General features: G+C 40.6%; 1 protein-coding gene across 1 annotated transcript in view; it reads right to left on the reverse strand.

Moving 5' to 3' along the window:
• Positions 1-1,011: 1,011 nt before the first annotated feature.
• LRRK2 (leucine rich repeat kinase 2) overlaps positions 1,012-24,007 on the reverse strand; it is a 119,175-nt gene continuing 96,179 nt past the window's right edge. Inside the window, exons 36-51 of the mRNA XM_032803987.2 lie at positions 23,796-23,942; positions 23,448-23,639; positions 20,292-20,438; positions 19,816-19,916; positions 19,424-19,614; positions 18,184-18,344; positions 17,150-17,320; positions 14,505-14,605; positions 13,345-13,539; positions 11,356-11,549; positions 10,998-11,070; positions 10,428-10,612; positions 8,499-8,651; positions 6,135-6,343; positions 3,397-3,468; positions 1,012-2,680 (exon numbers count right to left, since the gene is read on the reverse strand). Coding sequence (XP_032659878.1) covers positions 2,559-2,680; positions 3,397-3,468; positions 6,135-6,343; positions 8,499-8,651; positions 10,428-10,612; positions 10,998-11,070; positions 11,356-11,549; positions 13,345-13,539; positions 14,505-14,605; positions 17,150-17,320; positions 18,184-18,344; positions 19,424-19,614; positions 19,816-19,916; positions 20,292-20,438; positions 23,448-23,639; positions 23,796-23,942 — 2,414 coding nt within the window. The 3' untranslated portion in view covers positions 1,012-2,558. The remainder of the gene's footprint in view (positions 2,681-3,396; positions 3,469-6,134; positions 6,344-8,498; positions 8,652-10,427; positions 10,613-10,997; positions 11,071-11,355; positions 11,550-13,344; positions 13,540-14,504; positions 14,606-17,149; positions 17,321-18,183; positions 18,345-19,423; positions 19,615-19,815; positions 19,917-20,291; positions 20,439-23,447; positions 23,640-23,795; positions 23,943-24,007) is intronic.

Below are 24,007 nucleotides of genomic sequence, written 5' to 3' on the forward strand. Positions count from 1 at the left end.
GCCCCCTTACCATGTCACTTACCTCTGCCTCCCTCCTCTCTTGGAGCTTCAGCAAGCCGCATCCAGGAGTGACCCTGGACAGCGCTGCAGTGGCATGGCTCTGGTGGGACTTGAGCTCCTGCTGCTCAGTCTGCCGGAGCTCGCAGCTCCACCGCCTTACCACACGGCTCCGAGCGGCAGGAGCTCAGGTCCCACCGGAGCCATGCCACTGCAGCGCCGGGGGGAGGGGGAAGGCGGGGCTGTGGGGGAGCCTCCCTGGCCAGGAGCTCAGGCACGCTGGGCAGGATGAGCTTGCCCACCCTGCATTAGGGTGTGCTGGGGCAAACCCAGCACACCCTGTACACATGCCTAGGAGAGGGCTACTCAAATTGCAGCAAAATCAACCTGCAAAAAATGTCCGGTCACAGCAAAAATAGCAAATTACATGGATGTGTAATTTATGCCATGACCACCCTGCGAAAAATGTGATTTCTCTATAACAATTTCTCAGACTGGGGGTCCTAACCAAAAGGGAGTCGGAAAGCCTATTGTAGAAGGGTCACAGTATTGCCACCCTTATTTCTGTGCTGCCTTCAGAACTAGGTGGCCAGAAAGCAGCAGCCTCTGGCCAGGCACCCAGCTCTGAAGGCAGAGTAGCTGCCCTCAACAGTGGAGAAGTAATTATAGCAATACTGTGAACACTCCTCCCCACAACAGGCTTGTGACCCCTTTTGGGTCAGGACCACCAGTCTGAGAAACACTGTGTACTTCTGTATACTTTTTACCCTACACTATAGGGTAAAAGTTACGCAAAAAGACCAGATTTCACGGTCCATGACACAATTTTCATGGCTGCGAATCTGATAGACTCCTGCACATAAGCAGTCAGGCCCCAGCTATATAGAAATTCTGTGAGAAATAAAGCCTACTATTGGAAAATTGTCCATGAAAACATATATCCACAAAATAGTGTTCCAATAAATAGATACAAGGCTTACACTTCAACATGATCTATAAACTGACTTCAGCACGTGAAATATCAGATATTTAAGTTTATTTCTTTATGATAAAAATAATGTATTTTTGAGTTATAAAATCCCATATAAATAGCATTATTCATAGCACATTATACAACACAAACACATTATAAACAGTGCAGATACAAAAAGACTCCAAATAGCCAAATACGGATTCATTTTGAGAAGGTTCTATGCTCTCTGTTATCCTAGTTTAGGAATTATTTATAACTGTAAAAGATTGGAGGGAGGGGGACCTGTTTGGTGGGAACACCTTGCTCTGCTTGGCAGGAGACAAAATTTCAGAATGACTTTGGGTTTTTTGCTCCCTGGCATTGCAGGCTTGTTATGGTGAAGATGCTCTTAGTCTTAGGGCTCGAGAAAAGTGTCTGTGGTCTGAAGGACAAAGTAAGGCACTGAGTCATGCTGTCAGATAACTGGATTAATGGATATAGAGCAATGAAATGATATCTCCAGAATAAAGGTAGGTGTGTGTGTGAGCAGCTTCACCATGGGGTTACACAAGGCAAGAATTAGCCCATCTTAGATGCCTGCAGGCTCCACTACATACTCCAAAAATATCAATATAAGGTGCTCCTAGCAAGGCTAGATGGTAAACTTTGCACACATGGTAAATATGAATACTATAGTTTTTGTTCTTTTTCAGACTGAGATCAGCAAACTGGACAATTCTATTGCATGAATACTCCATAGGCACTTTATAGCACATTGGATGGCTACCTGGGAAGAACCGTGTCATACCACATTCTGTGCACAGCTACATTCATAACAAGAATTTTACCCTGCATTCTCCCGACCATGCAAAGAGAGTTTGTAGAATTACATGTGTTAATATGTTATGAAACAATAGTGTTTCTGTGAATGAGATTGCATTGCCCAGTGCCAGGCATACATTCAGTCAAAAAAAGCACTATCTTCAAAGACACTTTCATTCTGAATTTTGTCTTTGCTGTTGCAGTGCACAGCCTTTTATGAACAGACTGAAAACTGTCAAACTCTAATGTACATAGGAAAGAAAAAAGCCTGACCTATTCAGCCTGTGCTTTGTAAACTAGGCTGTATACATTCAATCAAAATTATTAAAACACGAGTTTAACAATATTAACCATCAGTAAACTTCACATATGCAGGTAGCAGAATATATAGTGAGCCCTAACCTTTGCTCTCATTTACAGTGTCAACTTAATGAAGTTACTCTGCATATAGATGGTTGTAACTAGGAGAAGAATCTAATCCTCTGGAGTCACTCTGGATTTATGCTGGTGTAACCAAAATCAGAAACATACCAATGAAGATACTTTGGATTTATATCAATGTTGCTGAAAACAGATTGAATGAATAGTTTTGACTCCTTCAAAATATTATAAAAATCAAAATATTATAAATAAAAGTATTCCTTATTTCTTCTGATATTTCATGATTTTGAGGGATGACAGTCACTTCCCTTTGTTTCTTAAACACAAAAGTAATGTAATATATAGTAAAAGTTTAAACCAATGAAAAACTGGGAAACAAGGTGACTCTCCACTCGTCTCGGGTTCCTTAATCCAAAGAAAAATTTCTCATTTTTTCTGCCAGTTCCTGTCTCACTTCAATGTGCTTTTTCAGGTTCTGTACTTCATGGGGCAGCTTAATGTCCCACACAGACATACACGACTGCAGCTCTGTAAAAATAATTAAAAAAAAACATTTAAAAGTACTACACAGATACAATTATCGCATTACAAATGTGACTCTGCTGCTTTGTTTTTAATTACAGTCAGAAATAACAGATCTGGAAATGTAAATGAGCTTTAGCGTGAATGAGATTCAGGCCCAAATCATTAAAATAGAATTAAAGCAGATCTGAACCCTAAATTTACTATGGCTCAGACTATATTTGGTGGGAGCCCAGTCCCACAACCCTTATGCAGGGAGTAAGTCCCTTCTTCTTGAAGCAGTCTCATTGGTTTCAGTGGAGTAAGGGGATGAAAGGACTGCTTGCATGAAAAGGGCTTGCTGGATAAGGCTTCCTAGTCTCAATTCTGATTACTGTAGGTATAATTTTGGATATTGTTACAGTTATAATCAGGGACCCTTAAAAGAGGTTCTGGTTCAGTTAGAATTTTGGGCAAAGGTTTGTCTGGTTCTTCTTTTATCAAAATCAACCCATCCCTAATATCACATTAAATTTTATATTGATTATGACATTGCTGTATTTTACAGGCTCAGTTTGGCAGGAGTCTAGAAACACACAGACAACAATAAATCATCAGAAAGCTGCAATGAAAATATATCTAATGATATAATCAAATTCCTAACAAACATCTTCAAAAAAAAAAAAGTACAGTATTTTTTACAACCTAAATAATATGGATTAGTAAAATAAATTACCAGATACCTTTCTGATGTTTGTTGTCTTCATTACATTTATAGCAGTATCCCAAAACCAGCATGACATTCTTGAGGCTCCCTTTTCAAAAATAAAATGTTAGATTTTAATTTTAACTAGCACTTGGATTTCCCTTCATTTAAGAGCAGAAAAAGCAGATTACATGCACAATTGAAAGAACAGAAAGCAGATTTCAGTAAACTAGCGCATATTATATATTTTACTGTTAGAAAAAATCAAAATTCAACATTATCAATCAAAGTGACATGAAAAAATGCAGAGTGTGTGTGTGTGCTCGCTCCCATTTAATATGAGGGATTTATCAAAGATCAAGGACAAATTACATAAATATTGTAAATCATTTATCTTCGTTTACATCCATCCAGCCTCAAGGGGAAAAGAAAAAATTGCAGTGAAAATATGTTAAAGTTTTATGAATGTGGGAGTGAGGACAGGCTTCGTCCCTGTGTCTTACGGAGCATATATAAGGCTAGATTTTGGTTTACTACCAAAACTGGGATTGTGGAAGGTTTAAGGGGCCATGCTGGAAGTCCCAGGAGGTATTCTGCCTGAATCAGCCAAAATTCCTCTTGAGTCTCACAGGGAGTGCTTGCTAGAGCAGTGTTATCCCACTGTGAAAATAACAGTGCGCCCTCCTCATGCTGGGCTAGCTCTGCTTGTTATGGGTGACTGACGTCTGGAACAGTATGCCTGTCCCCTTCTGGATTGTATAGATTTCCCATTTCAGGATTCTAGGTAAGTATAGTATGCATTTTTGTTACAGAAAACCACTAGAGGAAATTCTGGGTTATCAGTGTATACAGTTAATGTAAACAGATTGTAAAGAAGATGCTGTTTGTGAGTATACTACAGATTGCCAAAAGTTTAAAAATAAAATAAAATCAAAATTGCAGTCAAGTGAGAATTTTTGGTGACAGATGCCATACTTAGCTTTTAGTGTTGAAGCATGGAACAATATGAACTTTTATTCAACTCACAGTACAAACAGAGCAGACTAAGCATGTCTACACAGCTGCTAGCAGGTGTGATTCCCAGTGTGGGTAGACATACACATGTGCTAAAAATAGCTGTGTGGCCATGGCACCGTGGGCAGAGACTTGGGCTAGCCACCCAAGTACAATCCTGCCCACCTGCCCTAGGCATGTATGCAGGTGGCTAGCCTGTGCCACTACCTCCACACGGCTATTTTTAGGCACTAGCTCAAGCAGAATTGGCAGATGTATGTTTACCGGCCCTGGGAGTTACATGTCCCAACTGCTATGTAGACATACCCTAAATGTTCTACCAAGTGACATGCTGTTAATCTTATTACATATATGGAGAATGCAGAAAACTAGTTAATTGTGATACAGAAGGCTCAGACTCAAACTTTAAGGCTAGAAGGGACCATTGTGATCATTTAGTCTGACCAGAGCGGATTAGGGTCACTTTGGTGTCGAATTCTACAGTGATAGGATCCTAACAAGTACATTTTACAATAATACTAGTTTGTTGAAGGGTTAGTCAGAGTGAATTGAAATTTATTCTTCCCTATGAATCATCATCATCATCACCAGCTATGTCTGACTGTAGAATATATTTAATAGAGTCAGTGCTGCAGACAGAACATAGATTGGGTTTTCAGATCCCAGGTTAAATTTACAGTGATGCCAATGAGAAGATATCAGAGCTTTAAAGTATAGAATTAACTAACAGGAATATAGTAAGTGTGGGAACTCCACAATGTTAGCTTTAGAGTCACTTTTCCTACTATGGGTATGCTTTATTCCATGCTGACACTGGAGATGCAGGTCAGGGGTGTTTCATAGAAGGTGAATGTAGGCCATGTGCAGTATCCCAGAGTATTTTATTATAATACACATACTTCAGTTTTCCATCCCTGCACTATAATGTATTGTAACCTGGAGATGTCTAGATTAGTCTGGGGGACACAGAAGAACAGTGAGGATGGAGAAATTACTATACCCCAAATCTGACCCCTCTGCACCTGTGCTGCTGTGGCTATGTATAAAGCAGAAGTAACTCCTTGAAAACTACCCACTTTCAGTCCCTGCTTCCACATTGGCTTATAATAGAGGTGGCCATGGCGACAGGAGCAGCTCATATATGCAAAGTTGTGGGCTCTGACAGCAGCCCCCTAACCCAAGTTTCTATTCCCTGCTCCTACTTCAAACAGCTGAATTGCAAGCTGCACATGTAACTCTGCCCTATTGAGGCACCAATTAGAGTTTTGCTGAGTGGGAACTGAGAGTGGGCACCACAAATCAAATAAGCAAAAAAGAATGATTAGAAAGCAACAAGATTATACATACATATATACATATTCAGAGAGAGAGAGAAAGAGAGAGAGAGAGAGAGAGAAAGAAAGAAAAGGAAAAAGGGAGAGAATGAAGGAAGAGAAAACAGGCAGACAGAACAGGAGAAATAAAGTGGACAGATGGTGGCAAGAATGTAGGGGCATGGCACAAAAGGGGCATAAATGAGATGCTACTGGTCACAAGTGGGGCTTTCCTAGAAAAAGTGCATGAGCCACTGCTGTCACATCTAGCACCAGTAGCACAGTCTTTGGTATTTACTCACATAAGGATTTCGATTGGTTAGATTAAACATGCAAATAGAATAGAGTGAAGGAAAAAATGAATATTCTAATTAGTTCATGGAATGGCATCTCAAACAGGAATTGTCAATAATTCTATAATGAAAGATTGTTTCTTTTGAATATTTACCTAGCTGGGCTGGCAGCATGACTCGAACAGAATCACAAAAATCATGTATTATTCGTATAGGACGACGTGTTGTTAAATCAAGCAGCAGGATATGTCCTCCCCCTGTTCCTATCCAGAGGGCAGTATTTTTTTGTAGACAGATGGTCTTCACTCTTCCAGAATAAGCCACTGTATTTTTTGATTCTTCATCTAGTTTCACCACTTCCTCCCTAAAAATATGAAGAGATTTTGTATTAAAATTGCTTGCATGCATGATATTTCATTGGATAACTGCTAAGTTCACACCCTTACACAGGACAAAACATTTTACATCTGGTGTCAATGCAGACTGCATGAATCCCAACCTAAGAAACTTCCTTAAATTAAACAAGTTGGGAAGAAAACTACTGAAGTTTTAAGAACCATCAGTCTTAACTTGGGCAACCTGAAAAGGGCTTTAAATTGGACACGGGTAGCTCTCCTTTCTCCTTGAGTCTCAAAGCTGTATTTGAATAATACCCTGTTCTAGTCTTTAAAAGGAGAGGATGACACTGATGTTACTGCTCACAGGAGCATGAGACTGAACCAGACTTGACATACAACACTCTTTTTCACCAGCTTTGTTAAGTAAGAAGATAAGTGTGTACAAAGAGTTAAATTAACTAGGCTTGTGTAGCCTATTAGGAGGTAATTTGAGGATGGGGACTCTATTTTAAGGTATTTTGGTTGCCAGTTTAATTAGTACTGTTTATAGATTGGGGACAAAAGAAACTCAGAAACGAAACCTTCCCTTCCATATTCTAAATTCTCTCCTATATGAAAAAGAAAGACTGGCAAGGCAATGGGGAGGGGAAGATAAATCCCTGTACAGACAAAAAGAAATTAAAACACCCTCCCCCACCAAAAAATGCAATCCCTTCAGGAGCCAGGATTTCCTCTTGCAGTGTGCTAATATGAGTAATTTTAATCAGCATGAGTAGATTTATTTTCAATTAATGTACATACATATAGTTGTGTGTACCATATATGTGTAGTTGTATATATTTACATATAGTATATGTGTTATAGTTATGGTCTCCAGAGGATCCAGTATGTGCATTTTATATATTGGAGGAAAAGCTACTACATCATGGATTAATACTAATGGTGATCACTTCTGGCATCTTAGAACCTCTTTTCTTGAAGGCAGAAGCCGTGACCTGTTGAGTAACTCCTGGGTAACTCCTGATATGCCCTCATCTCAGCATCACACTCTCAGTTTCTTGAGTTCAATGAGATTTGAGGGCACTCAAAAGGCCCAGGAGGAATTTAATACCTTGCAGGTTTAGGCTCTGAAGAACAGGAGCAATAGATAGCAAAATTAAACCACCCTATCTGAAATTCTGAGATATGTTGTCTGTGTTCTCAATCTGGGCATGGAGCAAAGAGTGTGAGATAATAATGTTACCTAACTATCCTATGTCAGTCCATAGCTTTCATGGCATGGACAGGAGTCCCACAGAGTTAAAGCATTAATCTGGGGTCATATGTAGTCAGTGAAATAAACATTTGATGTAAAATTAATAGAAGCTGAAGAATGAAGGCCATGGAAAAAGCCTGAGAGCCTGCCTGGACCAGTCCAAAACTTAAGGCTAGAAGAGGGGGAGGGAGAGCTCAGTGGTTTGAGCATTGGCCTGCTAAACCCAGGGTTGTGAGTTTAATCCTAGAGGGGGGCCATCTGGGGCAAAATAAGTACTTGGTCCTGCTAGTGAAGGCAGGGGGCTGGACTCAATGACTTTTTTTTTTGATGAGCCTGGCTAGCTCAGTTGGAAGCATATCACACTTTTAACCTGAGGGTCCAGGATTCAAGTCCCTGGTCAGGCGGAAGAGACAGTTCCCCCTGTGATATCCCTCCACAATCTTCAGAGGGCATCTCTTGAGGACTCTCCTTGAATTCAGTTCTTCCTTTTGTGGGGGGAGGGGGGATAGCCCAGTAGTTTGAGTGGTCCTGAGAGCCTGCCTGGACCAGTCCAAAACTTAGGCCCAGAAGACAGGGGGAGGGATAGCTCAGTGGTTTGAGCATTGGCCTGCTAAACCCAGGGTTGTGAGTTCCATCCTTTAGGGGGCCATTTAGGGATCTGGGGCTAAATACATAAAATAAAAAAATGGGGATTGGTCCTGCCCTGAGCAAGGGGTTAGACTAGATGACCTCCTGAGGTCCCTTCCAACCCTGATATTCTATAAGAGGGGAAGGAAAAGCCATGCCTGACAACAGAATTGGTGTCACCGGTGATTCCCTTCCCCACCACCCCCAAAATGTGAAGTACCTTCACTAGACAATCTCTCAGAAGAATCCACTATTCATCTATTACATACAATACCGACAGTATAAAATAAGACACTTACTTTAGAAAATGTGCACAGTCAATTAGTTCACAAAGTTTCTCTGTTTTCTTATCCCAAACTTCCACAAAATGGCTGTTTTTCTTAGCCAAGTAGATAGATTTGTCCACTGCTATTGAAATAATGTTTGCATCACTGTAAGCCTTGTGACAAAATCTAAGGAAGAGGAAAAAAATATTAAACATATACTATATTCCTAACAGGTAAGCTCTGGCTACAATTACAGACACGTGAAGCCTAAAAACAAAGCGGGCCTGGATCAATTTAAAAATAAACGAGCTGATATGAATGTTTACAATCTGTGGAGTTGCACCAGTATAAAATCATTTTAAGTGAGATCAGATTCAGGCCTATAATGTAACTATTGGTCCAAGATATGGGAAATCTCAATGTGCTTGCTCCTGCTCCCAACAAAGTCAATGGATGTTTTACCACTGAATTCTGTGGAAGCAGAACCAAGTTCAGTATCTATTAACAAATTTTCCCTAAACATAACTGTCAGGTGACAACAGAGCAAACACTGCTTCTTCCTATTCTAACAAAGGGCCAGATCCTGCAAGCTGCTAAGGACTTCTGACTTCCTTTGGAAAGCTGATCAGCACAACACAGGACCAGACCCAAAGGGGTGCAGCCTGATTCTGCCCAGTTTGCTTTACGTCTGTTTTTAACTCTAGTAGCAACTTTTTTGAGTACTTAGTAATTTGAATCTCTTACAAATCCCATGATTGTGCACACTTTTATCATCATATCTCTGCAATTTGAAAAGAGCATCCGTCTGCCTCACTGATTTTGGGTGAGGACTGTACGCTCAACAACTCAGCCTCACAGTCTCATATAAGAATAAGACCTTTGCTATCTTCATCACAATAAAATTTTAGCCTCTTAATAATTAGAGGGAAGGAACCATATGCAATGTATGTATATTGGGCAAAGACGTATACACATAACTTATAACCAGTGGCGAGCTGGAGCTGGTTCGGAAGAACCGGTTGCTAAATTTAGAAGCCGGTGTAGAATTGGTCCCGAAACAGGTGGGCGGGTGGGCAAACTCCGGCCTGCGGGTCACATCCAGCCCCCGGGACCTTCCTCTCTGGCCCGCCTGAGCTCCCAGCTGGAAAGGCCAAGGCTCCCCTGGCCCCTCCCCTGCTCCCCCCACCTCGCAGGGCCGCCGAAGGCCTGGGGGAAGCGGTGGGGCTCCGGAGGCTATTTAAAGGAGCGGAGAGGCAGAGGCAGCTGGAGCCCCCCGCTATCCCAGGGTTCTGGGGGCAATTTAAAGGGCCTGGGGCTCCCCTGCTTCTACCACCCTGGCCCTTTAAATAGCTGCCAGACCCCTGGAGTAGTGGCAGCGGGGCTCCAGCAGCTATTTAAAGGGCCAGGGCGGTAGAAGCAGTGGGAACCCTGGACTTTTTAAAATAGCCCCCCGAGTCCCCTTGCTGCTACCCCAGGGCTCCAGCAATGGGGATCTGGTGGCAATTTATAGGGTCTGGGGCTCCAGACTTGCTCCGTCTGAAGGACCCGCTGCGGAAAAGCTGGAGCGAGCGAAAACGCCACCAAGGACCCAATAGGGAACCGGTTCTTAGGATTTTGGGAGCTCATCACTGCTTATAACTATAAATATATAGGGTAAATCCTATGCTCAATGCATGTACATGGCTCCCAGTGAAATAGCATTTATACATTCATAAAACATACATCTACTTCCTGCCACATTTGTAAAATAAAAATGCACACTAATTAATGTTTGCTTTAACACTAGAACGAATACCTTGAGTATCAGCTGATCTTATATTTTTTTTTTATTATTAAAGGGAAAAAATGGAAATAAGGTATTTACAAAGAACAAGCAATAGGACAGGATTCTCAAACAAAACACTGACAGAAAATGTTAATGAAAACAAGAAGAACCAAATTACATTAGTATAAAAAACTCACAGCTGACTTGTCTTTGTCTCAATCAGTTTTTGAATAGATATATCACCAGATAATGATATGATCTTTGTTCCACAGCTTCCCCAGACTACATTTTTTTCAGATGCATATGTGGATTCACTTAAGCACATAAGCGGTGTGCTGACATTCCCTATAGTTAATATCTTCAAAGGTGCTGCACCCTCGCACTGTAAAAAGAAATATACACTCCATTAGAAACATACAGTATATACTTATACATGGCAACTTAGAAGTTGACAAACCAAACACACACATACAGGGCCAGATTTTCTATACCTTTAGAACAGCTTTGTGCCACTGGGTTTGGGTTTTGGTTTTGGCAAACCCCCCCTCCCCCAATTACCTCCCCATTTTTTTGGTAAACTGCATGAAAGAAAGCTATTAGAAATAGTTACTTTACATATTACTGATTATGTTTTTTTAAAGAGAGTACTATATATGTTAAAGCAGCAGAGAATCCTGTGGCACCTTACAGACTAACAGACGTTTTGGAGCATGAGCTTTCGTGGGTGAATACCCACTTCGTCAGATGCATATATATGTTAAATTTACCTTTACTGCTTGGTCTTCAAAAACTGCTACTTTGCCATCAGCTGTTCCCACCAGAAAAAAATTCTTCTGTTTGCTGAAATGAAATAATAAGTTCCAGAATTGCCTCATGAAAGGACGTTCATTGAAGAAGATTTAAAAACAGAAGTGCCTGGCAGATTAGGGGTTTTGCTGGTCACTAAAAGTGAACAGAGGGCCACATGTCCAAAAATATGCATTTAAGCTGTGCCTTTGAGCAAGCAACACATGGGCATAGTATGTATTGTGCCTGAAGCTACAGGTACAACCACCCGCTTTGTGAATACTGCTGTGAAGTCAGATTTCAAAATGTAGCCCATAATATTTAAACTCTAAATGATACCTTTGCTTTGAAAACAAGTTGCAGTATAAACAGGTAACAGAATCTGACATTTTCTGAAGATGGTGTTTGTTTTTTCCATTTTCTGTATTAAATGCCCACAGGGAACCAGACTGTGTTCCTGCCACAACCCAGTTTTCTCTCTCTGTAGGAAGAGTCACTAAAGCCAAACACAAGGTTCTTCCATCTGCAATGTCCTGTGTCAACAAAAAATAATTAAAAGCAGCCTGGTTATTTTTCAGCAAGGATTACACTACTGAATTGCATAAAGTAAAAACACTAGGCCCTTCTGGGAAGATGGCCTTTCTTCCCCATGGAAAGAAATCCCCAATTAGCAGAAGATACTTTCAACTTTTCCTCTTGCAACCCCTGGCATTCAAAATCCTGAAAAGAAATGATTAATAAATAGCTATGATCCATGGCAGGCTGATGCCATGCCTGTCCTTTTAAAGGAAAAAATAAATAACTGGAGATATACCTATCTTCAAGACCTAGAAGGGACCTTGAAAGATCATTGAGTCCAGCCCCCTGCCTTCATTAGCAGAACCAAGTACTCATTTTTATCCTGGATCCCTAAGTGGCCCCCTCAAGGACTGAACTGACAACCCTGGGTTTAGCAGGCCAATGCTCAAACCACTGAGCTATCCCTGCCCCCCAAAGAATGCACCATCTGTCTGCCCAGTGCTGTGAGAAGACCAGCAGGGTGCTCTAACACATTAATTAACTAACTACCAGGAACACATACATTCTCAGCATATAGCAGCAAATGAACATCTGAAAGCTGTTGTTAGAGGAGCAAAGACATGGAACTGCACTTACGATACTTTCTGTGGCACAGTTTAATTGATGGAAATAAAGCACAGATCCAAATATTTCATTTTAAAAAATCCCGTCCTCCCCACCCCCGAAAGCAGCAATTTCAAATGTAACACAGTATCTGCTATTTCACGCCTGTGTCTCACTACTGTCTATTGCGTCACAGAAATCCTTCTTTTAATATGCTCTGTGATGAGTTATATCCAGCGCTGGTAGTGAAACACATGTGCAACTTTGCATACCTAGCCTGGGTAATCCATCTTCCAGTTTGCAAATCTGCTTCTTGTGACAATATTGGATATGGGAACTCCAGAAACTAAATGGAGACATTTGGTGGGTGCATCCCATGGCAGTGAGAGTCTCCTGAGAGGAGTGGGAATTACAGGAAATTGTATTGGCATGGAGGGTTATCAGGATTATTGGTCTGTGTTCTGGCCTCAGTGCAAAAAGGCTGAGGGTTGGTGTACAGCCAGCCCACTGGAAGAAAGAAATGCATTGGTGGTAAGACAATATTGTGAGGTTATTGGATGGACAGGAGGGAGGGGAAGATGATCACAGAATGATAGAAATGTAGAGCTGGAAGGAACCTTGAAAGATCAAGTCCAGATCCTACGGGCTTTTCCCCTGCTCTATATTCCATAAACTAACCAGCTTCACTTGTCAGGAAGTCTCATGATAATCAGCTTAAATTTCACTTTGCTCAGTTCCATCCCATGACTTCTAACTATGCCCCTCCCTGAGACACCCTCAGTAACTGCTCTTAAAAAAGAAGCATTTCTGTGGCCTTTTTGATCTGAGGATCTCAAAGCACTTTTCAGACATAGGAAATTAAGCCTCAAAGTCCCCACTTCCCTGTCGGTACAGTAACTATCAATTCTAATGTTTTATAGTTTCATAAGGTAAGTCTATGTAGAGAAAAAAACCCAAAAAACAGTGGCAGCTGTTCTGCTTCATCTCATGGTATCAGTGCTGATTCTTATATCGAATGCCTTTGGAATTCTTGACCATGAGAGTTAGCTGATATGGTTGTACAGCATGAAAGCAGTCAAAGCTGGGAGCTAGGCCTTCCAGATGCTATACCCTATTGTTAAAATGTATTTAAATGTATGTAAATATAGAAACATCAGACCTATCAATGCCAAGGAGTTCGTAATAAATGACAGCTTTCACACCTACCTCACAAGTATGGTCGTCTGTATTTAAGTCGATAAACGAAACCTGGCCTTTTTTTGTATTTCCATGACCTATCCAGACCCCTGCCTTCTTGCAGCTTTGATTAGAAGCAACCATGCACTCTGCTGTAAAGGCACTGCGTATTGAAATATGTCTCATCAAACAGATAAGCTTTGCTGAGTTCAAAATATCATAAACCTGTAAAGGACACCACAAGATAACCAAGATAACAACAGTCTGTAAATAAAGAGATAGCACTTTTCATTCGGAAGGGTAACAAAGTACAATCTATGTACACAGTATCACAGCATGTAATGGTTACTCATGTACTGCAGGTACACAAGCACGATGCACTACATTACTGTTTTTCAGGTGGAAGTGAAGAATACATTTTCCCAATTGAAACTACAGGACAACGTCAATGGGACTTGGTCTCCTAAATTGCTTAAGGTACATTTGAAAATCTTACTCAGTATCACAGAGTAAGGTAGTATAATGACAGAGAACACACTAGGGTAGCTTTTAGATCTATATAATTTTAGATCTACGGAGTAGTGTAGATGAACTGCATCCATAATTTTATAGCAAGTTCTTGTTGGGTAATGTTAATTGAAAATGTCTGTCTGACACAAATCCTATGTGGTTAGCATATATGAGTATTAATTACCAAGTAATGAAGTGGCAGAAACATGATTGGATGATTCATGGCAAAATATAAAAGAAAATGGCCAGTTTGTATGTTGCACAAATGTTTCTGTTCAAAAATAGGGAGGAGAAAATATTGTACTTCTTACAAAAGGCTTGCCCACACGGTGCACCACTGGGGTGTAAATTCTAGTGCACTGGTGAGTAGCACACTAACTGGCCTGTATGGACCCTACTGTTGCACCCCAGCAGTTCCGTAGTGCATGTAAAATGCAGTCCCGTTTCAAACAGGACTTCACTAACACCCACTACAAAACTTTTAGTGCACACCAGCAGGATCCTCATGGGCCAGTTTGTATGCAACTTGCTAGCATGGAGTAGAATGCAGGCTATGCCAGAGGTGTGTACACTATAGAAAAGTTCTAACTTAAATTCACCACTTCCTCTTGAACTGGTAGAGCATAAGAAGTCAACAGCAGAAGCTAACACAGAAATTGTATAATACAATCACAAACTACCTGGGCAGATGTAGGTCTTTCCTGCGGGTTTTCTTTCAAACACTTGTTGATTAAACTTTCAACTTCAGGCCAGGGGGTACACCCGTATTCTTTGACAGGATCTAAAATATAAATTTTGTACTGCTAATTAGATAATTGCCTAATTATTGCAATTTATCACAACTAAGGACTGAGAGTTATGAATACCATTCTTCTTACCAGAATTTCTCACAACTTCTTACAAAGCTGCCCAGAGATACATCCCACACTAGGGTAAAATTTCAAACTGCATAGAGATTAAGTTCTATTAACAGCAAATTGGCATTACACAGCTAGAGTGGCTGTCATTACCAACAATCACATCATGATGCCCGAGACATAACTATTTCCCTAATTTTAGAATGGGATCTAAGCTGTAACTGCTGGTGAATGCTGACTTTTTAATGGGGATTTCAGCAATGCCCATGCACTTTCTTTTGAAAATTTACTAGTCTGTGTTCGGCAGAGAGAATGGTATTAAATAGAATTAGAGGAAGTCTTTCATCATACGGGTGAATTTTCAGCACACTGCACAGGAACTCCCAACAACATTTATGGGATTTATGAGGTAAATTCTCACATAGAGATTTACCTCATCATCTTAGGCACTGAGAGTTCTAAACCCCAAATTTAAATATTAATTATGGTGAATTTTTTTTTCCTGTCCATCAAAATGCATAGTGATATCCCCAGTATCACCTTATATGGACATGACATTAAACAAGGTTAAAGAAAAAAATGCAGCCCACAAAATGAACATATTCTCTCTTAGACCAGGTCTGAATTTAGTTCTAAGCATACAAAAGTCCTGTTTCTTTACGGAGTGCACCAATTTGATCCCTGATGTATCTTTAATAAAGTTACACCAGGGATGATGTTGGCCCAATATCTCCAAATCTGAGTTTCTCATTGTCTGAAAACAGAATGTACTTTTAGACAAATTCAAAAACTGTTCATTCTTTTTGCATTATCCTCCAAGTAGTGGTCACAGTCAGACATAAGATACAACACAAGTGGCAACATTTATCTTAGCCAGTATGACAAATCACTGTAAGAACACAAGTCCATCTAGCCCAGTATCCTGTCTTCCAGCAGTGGCCAATGCCAGGTGCCCTAGAGGGAGTGAACAGAACAGGTCAAGTGATCCATCCCGTCACCCATTCCAAGCTTCTGGCAAACAGAGACTAGGGATACCATCCCTGCCCATCCTGGCTAATAGTTATTGATTGACCTATCCTCCATGAACTTATTTAGTTCTTTTTTGAACCCTGTTATAATCTTGGCCTTCACAACATCCTCTGGCAAGGAGTTCCACAGGTTAACTGTGCATACTGTGAAAAAATACTTCCTTTGGTTTGTTTTAAACCTGCTTCCTATCAGGGCTGCCGGGGGGGGGGGAAGTGGGGCAATTTCCCCCCAGGCCCTGGGTCCTGCAGGGGCCCCCACAAGAATATAGTATTCTATAGTATTGCAATTTTTTTTTATGGAAGGGGCCCCAGAAATTGCTTTGCCCAAGGTTCCCTGAATCCTCTGGGCGGCCCTGCTGCCTATTAATTTCATTTGGTGGCCCCTAGTTCGTGTGTTATGAGACAGAGTAAATATCACTTCCTTGTTTACCTCTCCACACCAGTCATAATTGTATAGACCTCTATTATATCCCCCCTTAGAGGTCTCTTTCCCAAACTGAAAAATCCTAGTCTTATTAACCTCTCCTCATACGGAAGCAGTTCCATAACTCTAATAATTTTTGTTGCCTTTTTCTGAAACTTTTCCAACTCCAAGGCATCTTTTTTGAGATGGGGCAACCACCTCTGCATGCAGTATTCAAGATGTGGGCATAGCATGGATTTATATAGAGGCAATATGATCTTTTATGTCTTATTTTCTATCCCTTTCTTAATGATCCCCAACATTATGTTTGCTTTTATGACTGCCGCTTCACATTGAGTGGATGTTTTCAGAGAACTATCCACGATGACTCCAAGATCTCTTTCTTGAGTGGTAGCACGAAAAATAATAGACAAGCTAGGAATAAAAGGTCAGTTTTCAGAATGGAGAGAGTTAAATAGTGTGTCCCCCGGGGATCTGTACTGGGCGCCGAAAAATAATAGACAAGCTAGGAATAAAAGGTCAGTTTTCAGAATGGAGAGAGTTAATTTTTTTTTTTTTTTTTTTTTTTTTTTTACACGTTACCAATCCATGAGAGGACCTTCCTTCTTATCCCATGATGGCTTACTTTGCTTAAGAGCCTTTGGTGAGGGACCTTGTAAAAGGCTTTCTGAAAATCTAAGTACATTATATCCACTGAATCCCCCTTGTCCACATGCTTGTTGACCCCCTCAAAGAATTCTAGTAGATTGGTGAGACATGATTTCCCTTTACAAAAACTATGTTGACTGTTCCGCAACAAAATCTATGACAATTTTGTTCTTTACTATAGTTTCAACTAGTTTGCCCAGTACTGAAGTCAGGCTTACTAGTCTGTAATTGTCAGGATCACCTCTGGAGCCCTTTTTAAAAATTAGTGTCACATTAGCTATCCTCCAGTCATTTGGTACTGGAGCTGATTTAAATAATCTTTCCCTTCTGTATGTTCCAGTGTTAAATCTTGAAGAAACATGACATACCTGGTAATTTTCCACTAATTGCTAATTCATCAAATTCATTTGGAAACTTCATGCCTTCTATTATTCTACCTCCTGCTGTTAAAATGTCATAAAGAAGCAAGCCAAATGAATACACATCAGCTTGCTGATTGTAAATAACATTTCCTCTGGCAACCTCTGGTGCTCGAAATCCTGGAAATAAAATGATTCATTAATAGCTATGACTCATGCCAGACTGATGCCATGCCTGTCCCTTTAAATATAAATACCTCTTGATGAAAAATGCCACAGGAAGTTAAAAAAAATTACATACTATTTTGGAACTGGCAGCAGTCCATATGCTGAAAATCACAGAAGAAATGAGCAAAAAGAAGGTCAGTGTAAAAGAAGTACTGTATCTGTAAATCAGTTAATAAGCTTCTATGCTATTAGTCTAACCATCAAAAGAGCTTTATTATTTAATAGTGAAAAGGAAGGACACGTCCTGCAATCCTAACTCAGGGCCTGATACTGCACTATGGGACTCATGCCCTCATGTTCATGGCAATGGGCCCAATTCTCATTTACTCTAAGGCTACTTTTTCATGGCTCTAGCAGTGCAAAAGGGTCTTCAAATGGGTGTAAATATGATCCAATTAAAGTCAACAGGAGCTGCAGGTGTTCAGCACCTCTGAAAAATCAGAACCCTAAAGCGCATATTACTGACCACTAAAACCCAACCACTTTTAGAATATTGTTTTAATAAACTAATAAGCATAAAAAGATTCAAACTGAATATATTTGTACAAAGAAAAAATAATTAAGATCAGTTAATGTAATTTAACTTACATTCTTTTTAACAGCCCATTTACACTGCCAATATTGTGTAAAAGGCCCTTGGTGTAAATGTGAACAGGCCCAGGATATATAAATCTGTTTTAATCAGTTATAACATGGTGAGAACCACAGCAATGCAGACTGTCCCTTAATTGTACACTTCTTATGGTGGAATTCCAAAATACTGTCTTATTCTTTTTAACAAAACAAAAAATACAACAAAGCATTTTTTGCCATACCTGGTGTGCCTTCTGAGGTTTTTATCCCCATTCTGCAGCAATACTGAGCAATGCCATAATCAGCAATCTTTGCAATGACTGCTGAATTGGGATATAATGTAAAGAGCAGCACATTATGAGGCTTTAAATCACGATAAATGATCATTGAGGAATGCAGATACCTGTTAACAAAAAAATACTTAGGTGAAAGCATTTAAAATCTGAATCTATCTATTTGCACTGACTGCATCAATAATACTACAGTAAGTCATGCTATTAATTTTAATCATTCTGACATCAAAAGGAAAAAGTTCACTAATATGATATCAGATTGCTGGATTATGGTTTTGGAATTATCCCAACATATCAGTTGTTGGCACATGAACAACTTGGTATTATAGTTCAAGACATCTCACTTAGAGTGACACCGCCAACTAAACAAAAAATAAACAGTTTCACCTACACCTGCCCCTGAGCTTCCCTGCCAGATTTTGTAATTTTAAAATCGTATTTCCCTAGCCATTATGAAGACATTCACAGATTTTCAGGTTAAAAAGAATGGGACAAGTTAAAGTTCCAGAATTCTGCCTTTTTCTCTATTCATGTGAATCCCACTTGTGAATAGAAAAAACACAAGAGAAAAGACAGTGAATAGACCAAATGTAAAAGTATTGACTGCTTGTGAGTGGTTTTCCGGTTCCTGGCCCTACAGGTGAGGTGGCACTTCATGCTTTCTGCCTTTATTCGTTCGTTTCCTTAAAAACCAACAAAACAAATAACCGAGACTACATTAAAAAAAAAAAGTATAGAATTCTCTCTCTTTTGGGACACACACATTAAAAATGTATGATAGCCTAGCCCTACAGTTGATTGAGATCTTGAAAGGAGAAGCTAGTAAATGTCATCAGATGCCCAAATAAGTAATAGTAGCAGATACCCTTGACAGAATGTTCTTCTTGTAGCCCATATCAACAAATCCCTTATAGAAAACTGCTATAGAATTGAATAGAAATTATAACCTTTCTATAGAGTTTTTTGAATGAGCTTACATAATTTAAGTGTACTGAAGTGTACTGAACTGTATACACTGCTTGACAGGACTGTATCCTCTATTCAATTAATCAAATATAAAAAGATAGAACTTCTTTGACTAAGCGAATACACCCCACTGAGAGCCAAGGACAGGAAAAGAGAAAGCTTTCCTACTTTCAGACTGTCAATATTTTTCAGTGCCAAAAATTAGCATTTCAAGAATATTTACCTTAAGCCATCTGCTACATGTAAAGCTATCCTGTGCTGAAGCGTTTTAGTTAAGCTTGAACTATCTTGCTGAAGCAAACGATCCAGAGAACCCTTAGGGGCTAATTCCATTACCAACATCCGGGGACGGATTGCAGCAGCCAGCAAAGACACTAAGCTAGGGTGATGGAGATGACAAAGCACTGCAAGCTCCTGTAAATTGTAAAAATCAAGTGAAATATTGCATGTATTATATTTACAGTTCTGGGGTGAACTGGGTTTGTTTCAACAATATTAACTACTAAAAGGCAGAAAATTCAGAAGTAAGGCAGAGACTATGCTTAATTACTATTAAATCCTTCACTATTGTAGTTTTACTAGTGCAGCACTATAAAAAGAGGCAACATTTCTTACTTGTCGTAAGAGTCTCAGGGAAGTATGTTTATTAAAAATCTTTACAGCTACTTCTTCTCCACCATATGATGCGCGGTACACAGATCCAAACCCACCGTCACCTTTTCAAAAAGAAATGGAAGGGTATATAAAAAAATAACAGAACATCTATCTTTTCTCAAATTGACTGGGCCTGACTCTAAAAAGCACAGAGCACCAACAGTTTTAGCTTAAGCTAGTGAGAGTAGCGTGGGCTCAGCACATCTAAAAAAATCAGGGCCCTAACATACATATTATTGGCAGTTAACCCCCCCCCCCCATAATCCATAAGTATCATTTAGCAGCAGAACAGACAAATCAAATAGAAAAATACCTCAGTAAAATGATTTCAGTATGTTTTATAATTTAGCCCGATAGCTTAATTTATATAAATGTTACACTTTTAATATCCTTGCCGCATATTAGGTATATAGGAGGGACTAAAAATTAATATTCACCCAACAGAAATTCAGGCGCCTGGTCAAACTCTAATTCATCATTGTTCAACATGATATTTCTAGGCAAATCAGCCAATATCAGGTCAGGAGCAATCTGGGCTATTGGAATGGTAAATCTTGGTTGATCTGGATTTACTAAGAGATCACCTAAGTAAGCAATAAAAAAAAATATGAGATGCAGTTGAAAAGCAGATAAAATAGCATATTCACCACACTACACCGAATGAAGTGTACATCTATCCATCTCTGTTTATGTATACAACCAATGCACTTCATATGAACTTTGCATAGGTGTACTAACTAGTGACACTGAATATACTTCTCCAGTTTATACACATTTCTTGCATGTGTACAGGATCGGCTCTACAGTTTTTGCTGCCCCAAGCAGTGCACCGAATTGCCACTGCAGATGGCGGGGGCAGTTCCTGTGCCCTTCGGGAGGCAGGTGCATTTCCGCGACGGCAGCAATTCGGCGGCAGCTTCTATGTTTAGCTGAAGCCGCCGCAGACAGCTAAATACAGAAGCTGCCGAATTGCCACCACTGCGGAAACGCACGTGCCGCCCTAAGGGCACACGGACTGCCCCCGCCATCCACGGCAGCAATTCGACGCGCTGCAAAATAACAGGGACTGCTGCTCCTTGAAGATTGCTGCCCCAAGCACCAGCTTGGAATGCTGGTGCCTGGAGCCAGCCCTGCATATGTAAATAATTTCAAACCATGGTTTAATGGCATATGCAGTGGTCAACATTAAAAACTAGCCTTTATCAACAGTTGCCGTAAAGCATTAAGCTAACTGAGATACTACGTTTTTTCCTCTATACCTAGAAGAGGAAATAACTCTAGTAACTATGTGTTACCTAATATTGCCTTTTTAATTGTGGCCACTGTTCAGGATCCAAACAATAGGACTAATGGCCACTGCAGTACTAACATGAGTCAGAATTAATCACATGAATAAGGGTTGCTGGAACATGTCCTGCGGATGAGCGGTAGGCGAGTGTTTCTTTCAACCCTCCCACTTTGTACACCAGTGCAGGGGCAGCACAACTTGGCCCATACTGTATTGTAATACAATGGCATTAGGACAAAAAAGTTGTGGCTGTTGAACCACATTATGACGACGATATTCTTTATTTTAATCAAGTGTTCCTAAATAATGTAAGGTGTCTAAATGCTATGGCAGTGGGCATCATGCAGAAGATACCAAACTGGGAGGGACTGCAACTGCTCTGGAGGAGAGGGTCAAAATTCAAAATGATCTGGACAAATTGGAGAAATGGTCTGAGGTAAACCGGATGAAGTTCAATAAAGACAAATGCAAAGTGCTCCACTTAGGAAGGAACAATCAGTTTCACACATACAGAATGGGACAGACGACTAGCTAGAAGGAGTCAGACCAGAAAAGATCTAGGGTCATAGTGGAACCACAAGTCTAAATATTGATCAACAGTGGTACTCGTTGCGTAAAAAGCAAATGCGTTTCGTAACAAGACACGAGAAGCTCATCTTGCCGTTTTACTCTGTGCTGGGTAAGGCGCCTACACTGGAGTATTTGTCCATTCTGGGCACCACATTGTCAAGAAAAGATGTGGAGAAATGGAGAGGGTCCCAAGAGAAGAGCACAAGAATGATTCAAAGTCTTGAGAACACGAATCCGTACTGGACGGAAGCTGAACAGACATTGGGTTTTGCCATGGTAGTTTGAAAAGAGACGACTGAGAGGGAAATAAGCATTTTCAGGAGCCTAAAAGGGTGTCACAGGAGGAGGGAACACACTTGTTCACACCTTAGCCTCTAATGATAGACACAACTGAAGCAATGGCTTTAAAACTGCATGCAAGGGAGATTTAGTTGGACATTAGGAAAAATGTTCCTAACTGTCGTGTAGTTAAACACTGGAATAAATTGCCTAGGGAGGTTGTGGAATCTCCATCTCTGGAGATATTTAAGAGTAGGTTAGATAAATGTCTATCAGGTATGGTCTAGACAGTATTTGGTCCTGCCATGAGGGCAGGGGACTGGACTCTGACCTCTCGAGGTCCCTTCCAGTCCTAGAGTCTATGAATCTATGTACAGTAACTCTTCACTTAACATTGTCCCAGTTACCGTTGTTACACTGCTGATCAATTAGAGACCATGCTTGTTGCGCAGTGCTCCCTTCTAATGCTGTTTGGCAGTCACCTGCTTTGTCCTCTGCTTGCAGAAGAGCAGCCCATTGGAGATAGCTAGTGGGGCTTGGAACCAGGGTGGACCAACAGCCCTCTCCATGAGCTCCCTGCTCCTCTATGTTTTCCCTGTGCAGCAGCCGCCCAGCAGGCTATAAATTGCTGGGCAGTTCAGCTGTCCCTCCCCCCATTGTCCTGTGCTGCTCCTGCCCTCTGCCTTGGAGCTATGCCTGGGAGCCTCCTGTTTGCTGTGTGGGGGTGGGGGGGGAGAGGGAGAAGAGAGGTGCTAATGTCAGAATGTCCCCTTTCCCCCCGCCACACTCCTGCCCCCCATTTCTATTCTACGGGGGGGAGGACATGACAGGGTCTGGAGAGAGGGAGCTTGCTGGCAGCAGCTGCTGTCTCAACTTGTTGATCTACTTAAAAAAGCAGTGTACTTAGAGCGGGGTCAGCGTACTTAAAAGGGGCAACACACGTCTCTCTCTCGCTCACACACATGGTGTGTCTCTCTGTATCTCTGCGCCATGCTGTCTCCCTCACTCCATTTGTGCTGCCTTATGGAGTGTGAGTCTACGTTAACAACGTGTTAATCCTGGAGGGCTCAGCCGAGTGCTAGTTCATCATTTAGCAGCAAGGCATTCCCTGGGAAATATCCCATCCTCTTCCATCCTCTGACTTCACCACCTCAACCAAATTCCATACTAATCATTGCTGTGTACAATATTAAACTGTTTGCTTAAAACTTATACTCTGTGTGTGTGTGTGTGTCTGTGTGTGTATGTACATGTCTTTTGTCCGGTGAAAAAAATTTTCCTGGAACCTAACCACCCCTATTTACATTAATTCTTATGGGGAAATTGGATTCGCTTAACATCGTTTTGCTTAAAGTAGCATTTTTCAGGAACACAACTAAAACATTAAGCAAGGAGTTACTGTATAAATACTTATTTATACGGGTACTCTAATTAACTTAATTAAAACATTATATACCTTCTTCAGCTTTTTTAAGTAAATCATCAAGTAATATTTTTTGGTGTTCTTTGCCATCCTCAAAGCTACACAAAGCCCATTTCTTCAACAGTGTTTCACCTTCTCCGCATACATCTATATCCAGTAAACCCGGAAACCATTCTTCCACAAGAGAATCAATGTGATCCACAACTTGCCCCAAAAGGACACAACCTGTAAAAAGCCAAAAAAAAAGTCATTAGAACCACAGTCTCATATCTGCGATTATAAAAACAAACTGCATGTTCTGAAAGGAGCAAGCAAAATGAACAAATGCACCAAGTTTAACTCAAACAGCAGATACAAGAACATATTTAGGAATAATTTAACCTTTTCTGCAAGAAGGAGCTGTAATTTTCAAAAAACTGTCTGGATTGCTATCAAATACTGCTGATTCCACTAGACAGTAAGCTTCAGGAGACCAGTTCAGGTAAATGCCTTGTCTCCAATACATTCTATTAGGACGAAGAGCTCGTTCTAGGAAAAACAAAGTTAGTCAAAGTCAGACCTTTAATATGAATTCTATAAATTGGGCTGAACAT

The sequence above is a fragment of the Chelonoidis abingdonii genome, chromosome 1 (assembly GCF_003597395.2).
Source record: "Chelonoidis abingdonii isolate Lonesome George chromosome 1, CheloAbing_2.0, whole genome shotgun sequence".
Classification (NCBI taxonomy): domain Eukaryota; kingdom Metazoa; phylum Chordata; order Testudines; family Testudinidae; genus Chelonoidis; species Chelonoidis abingdonii.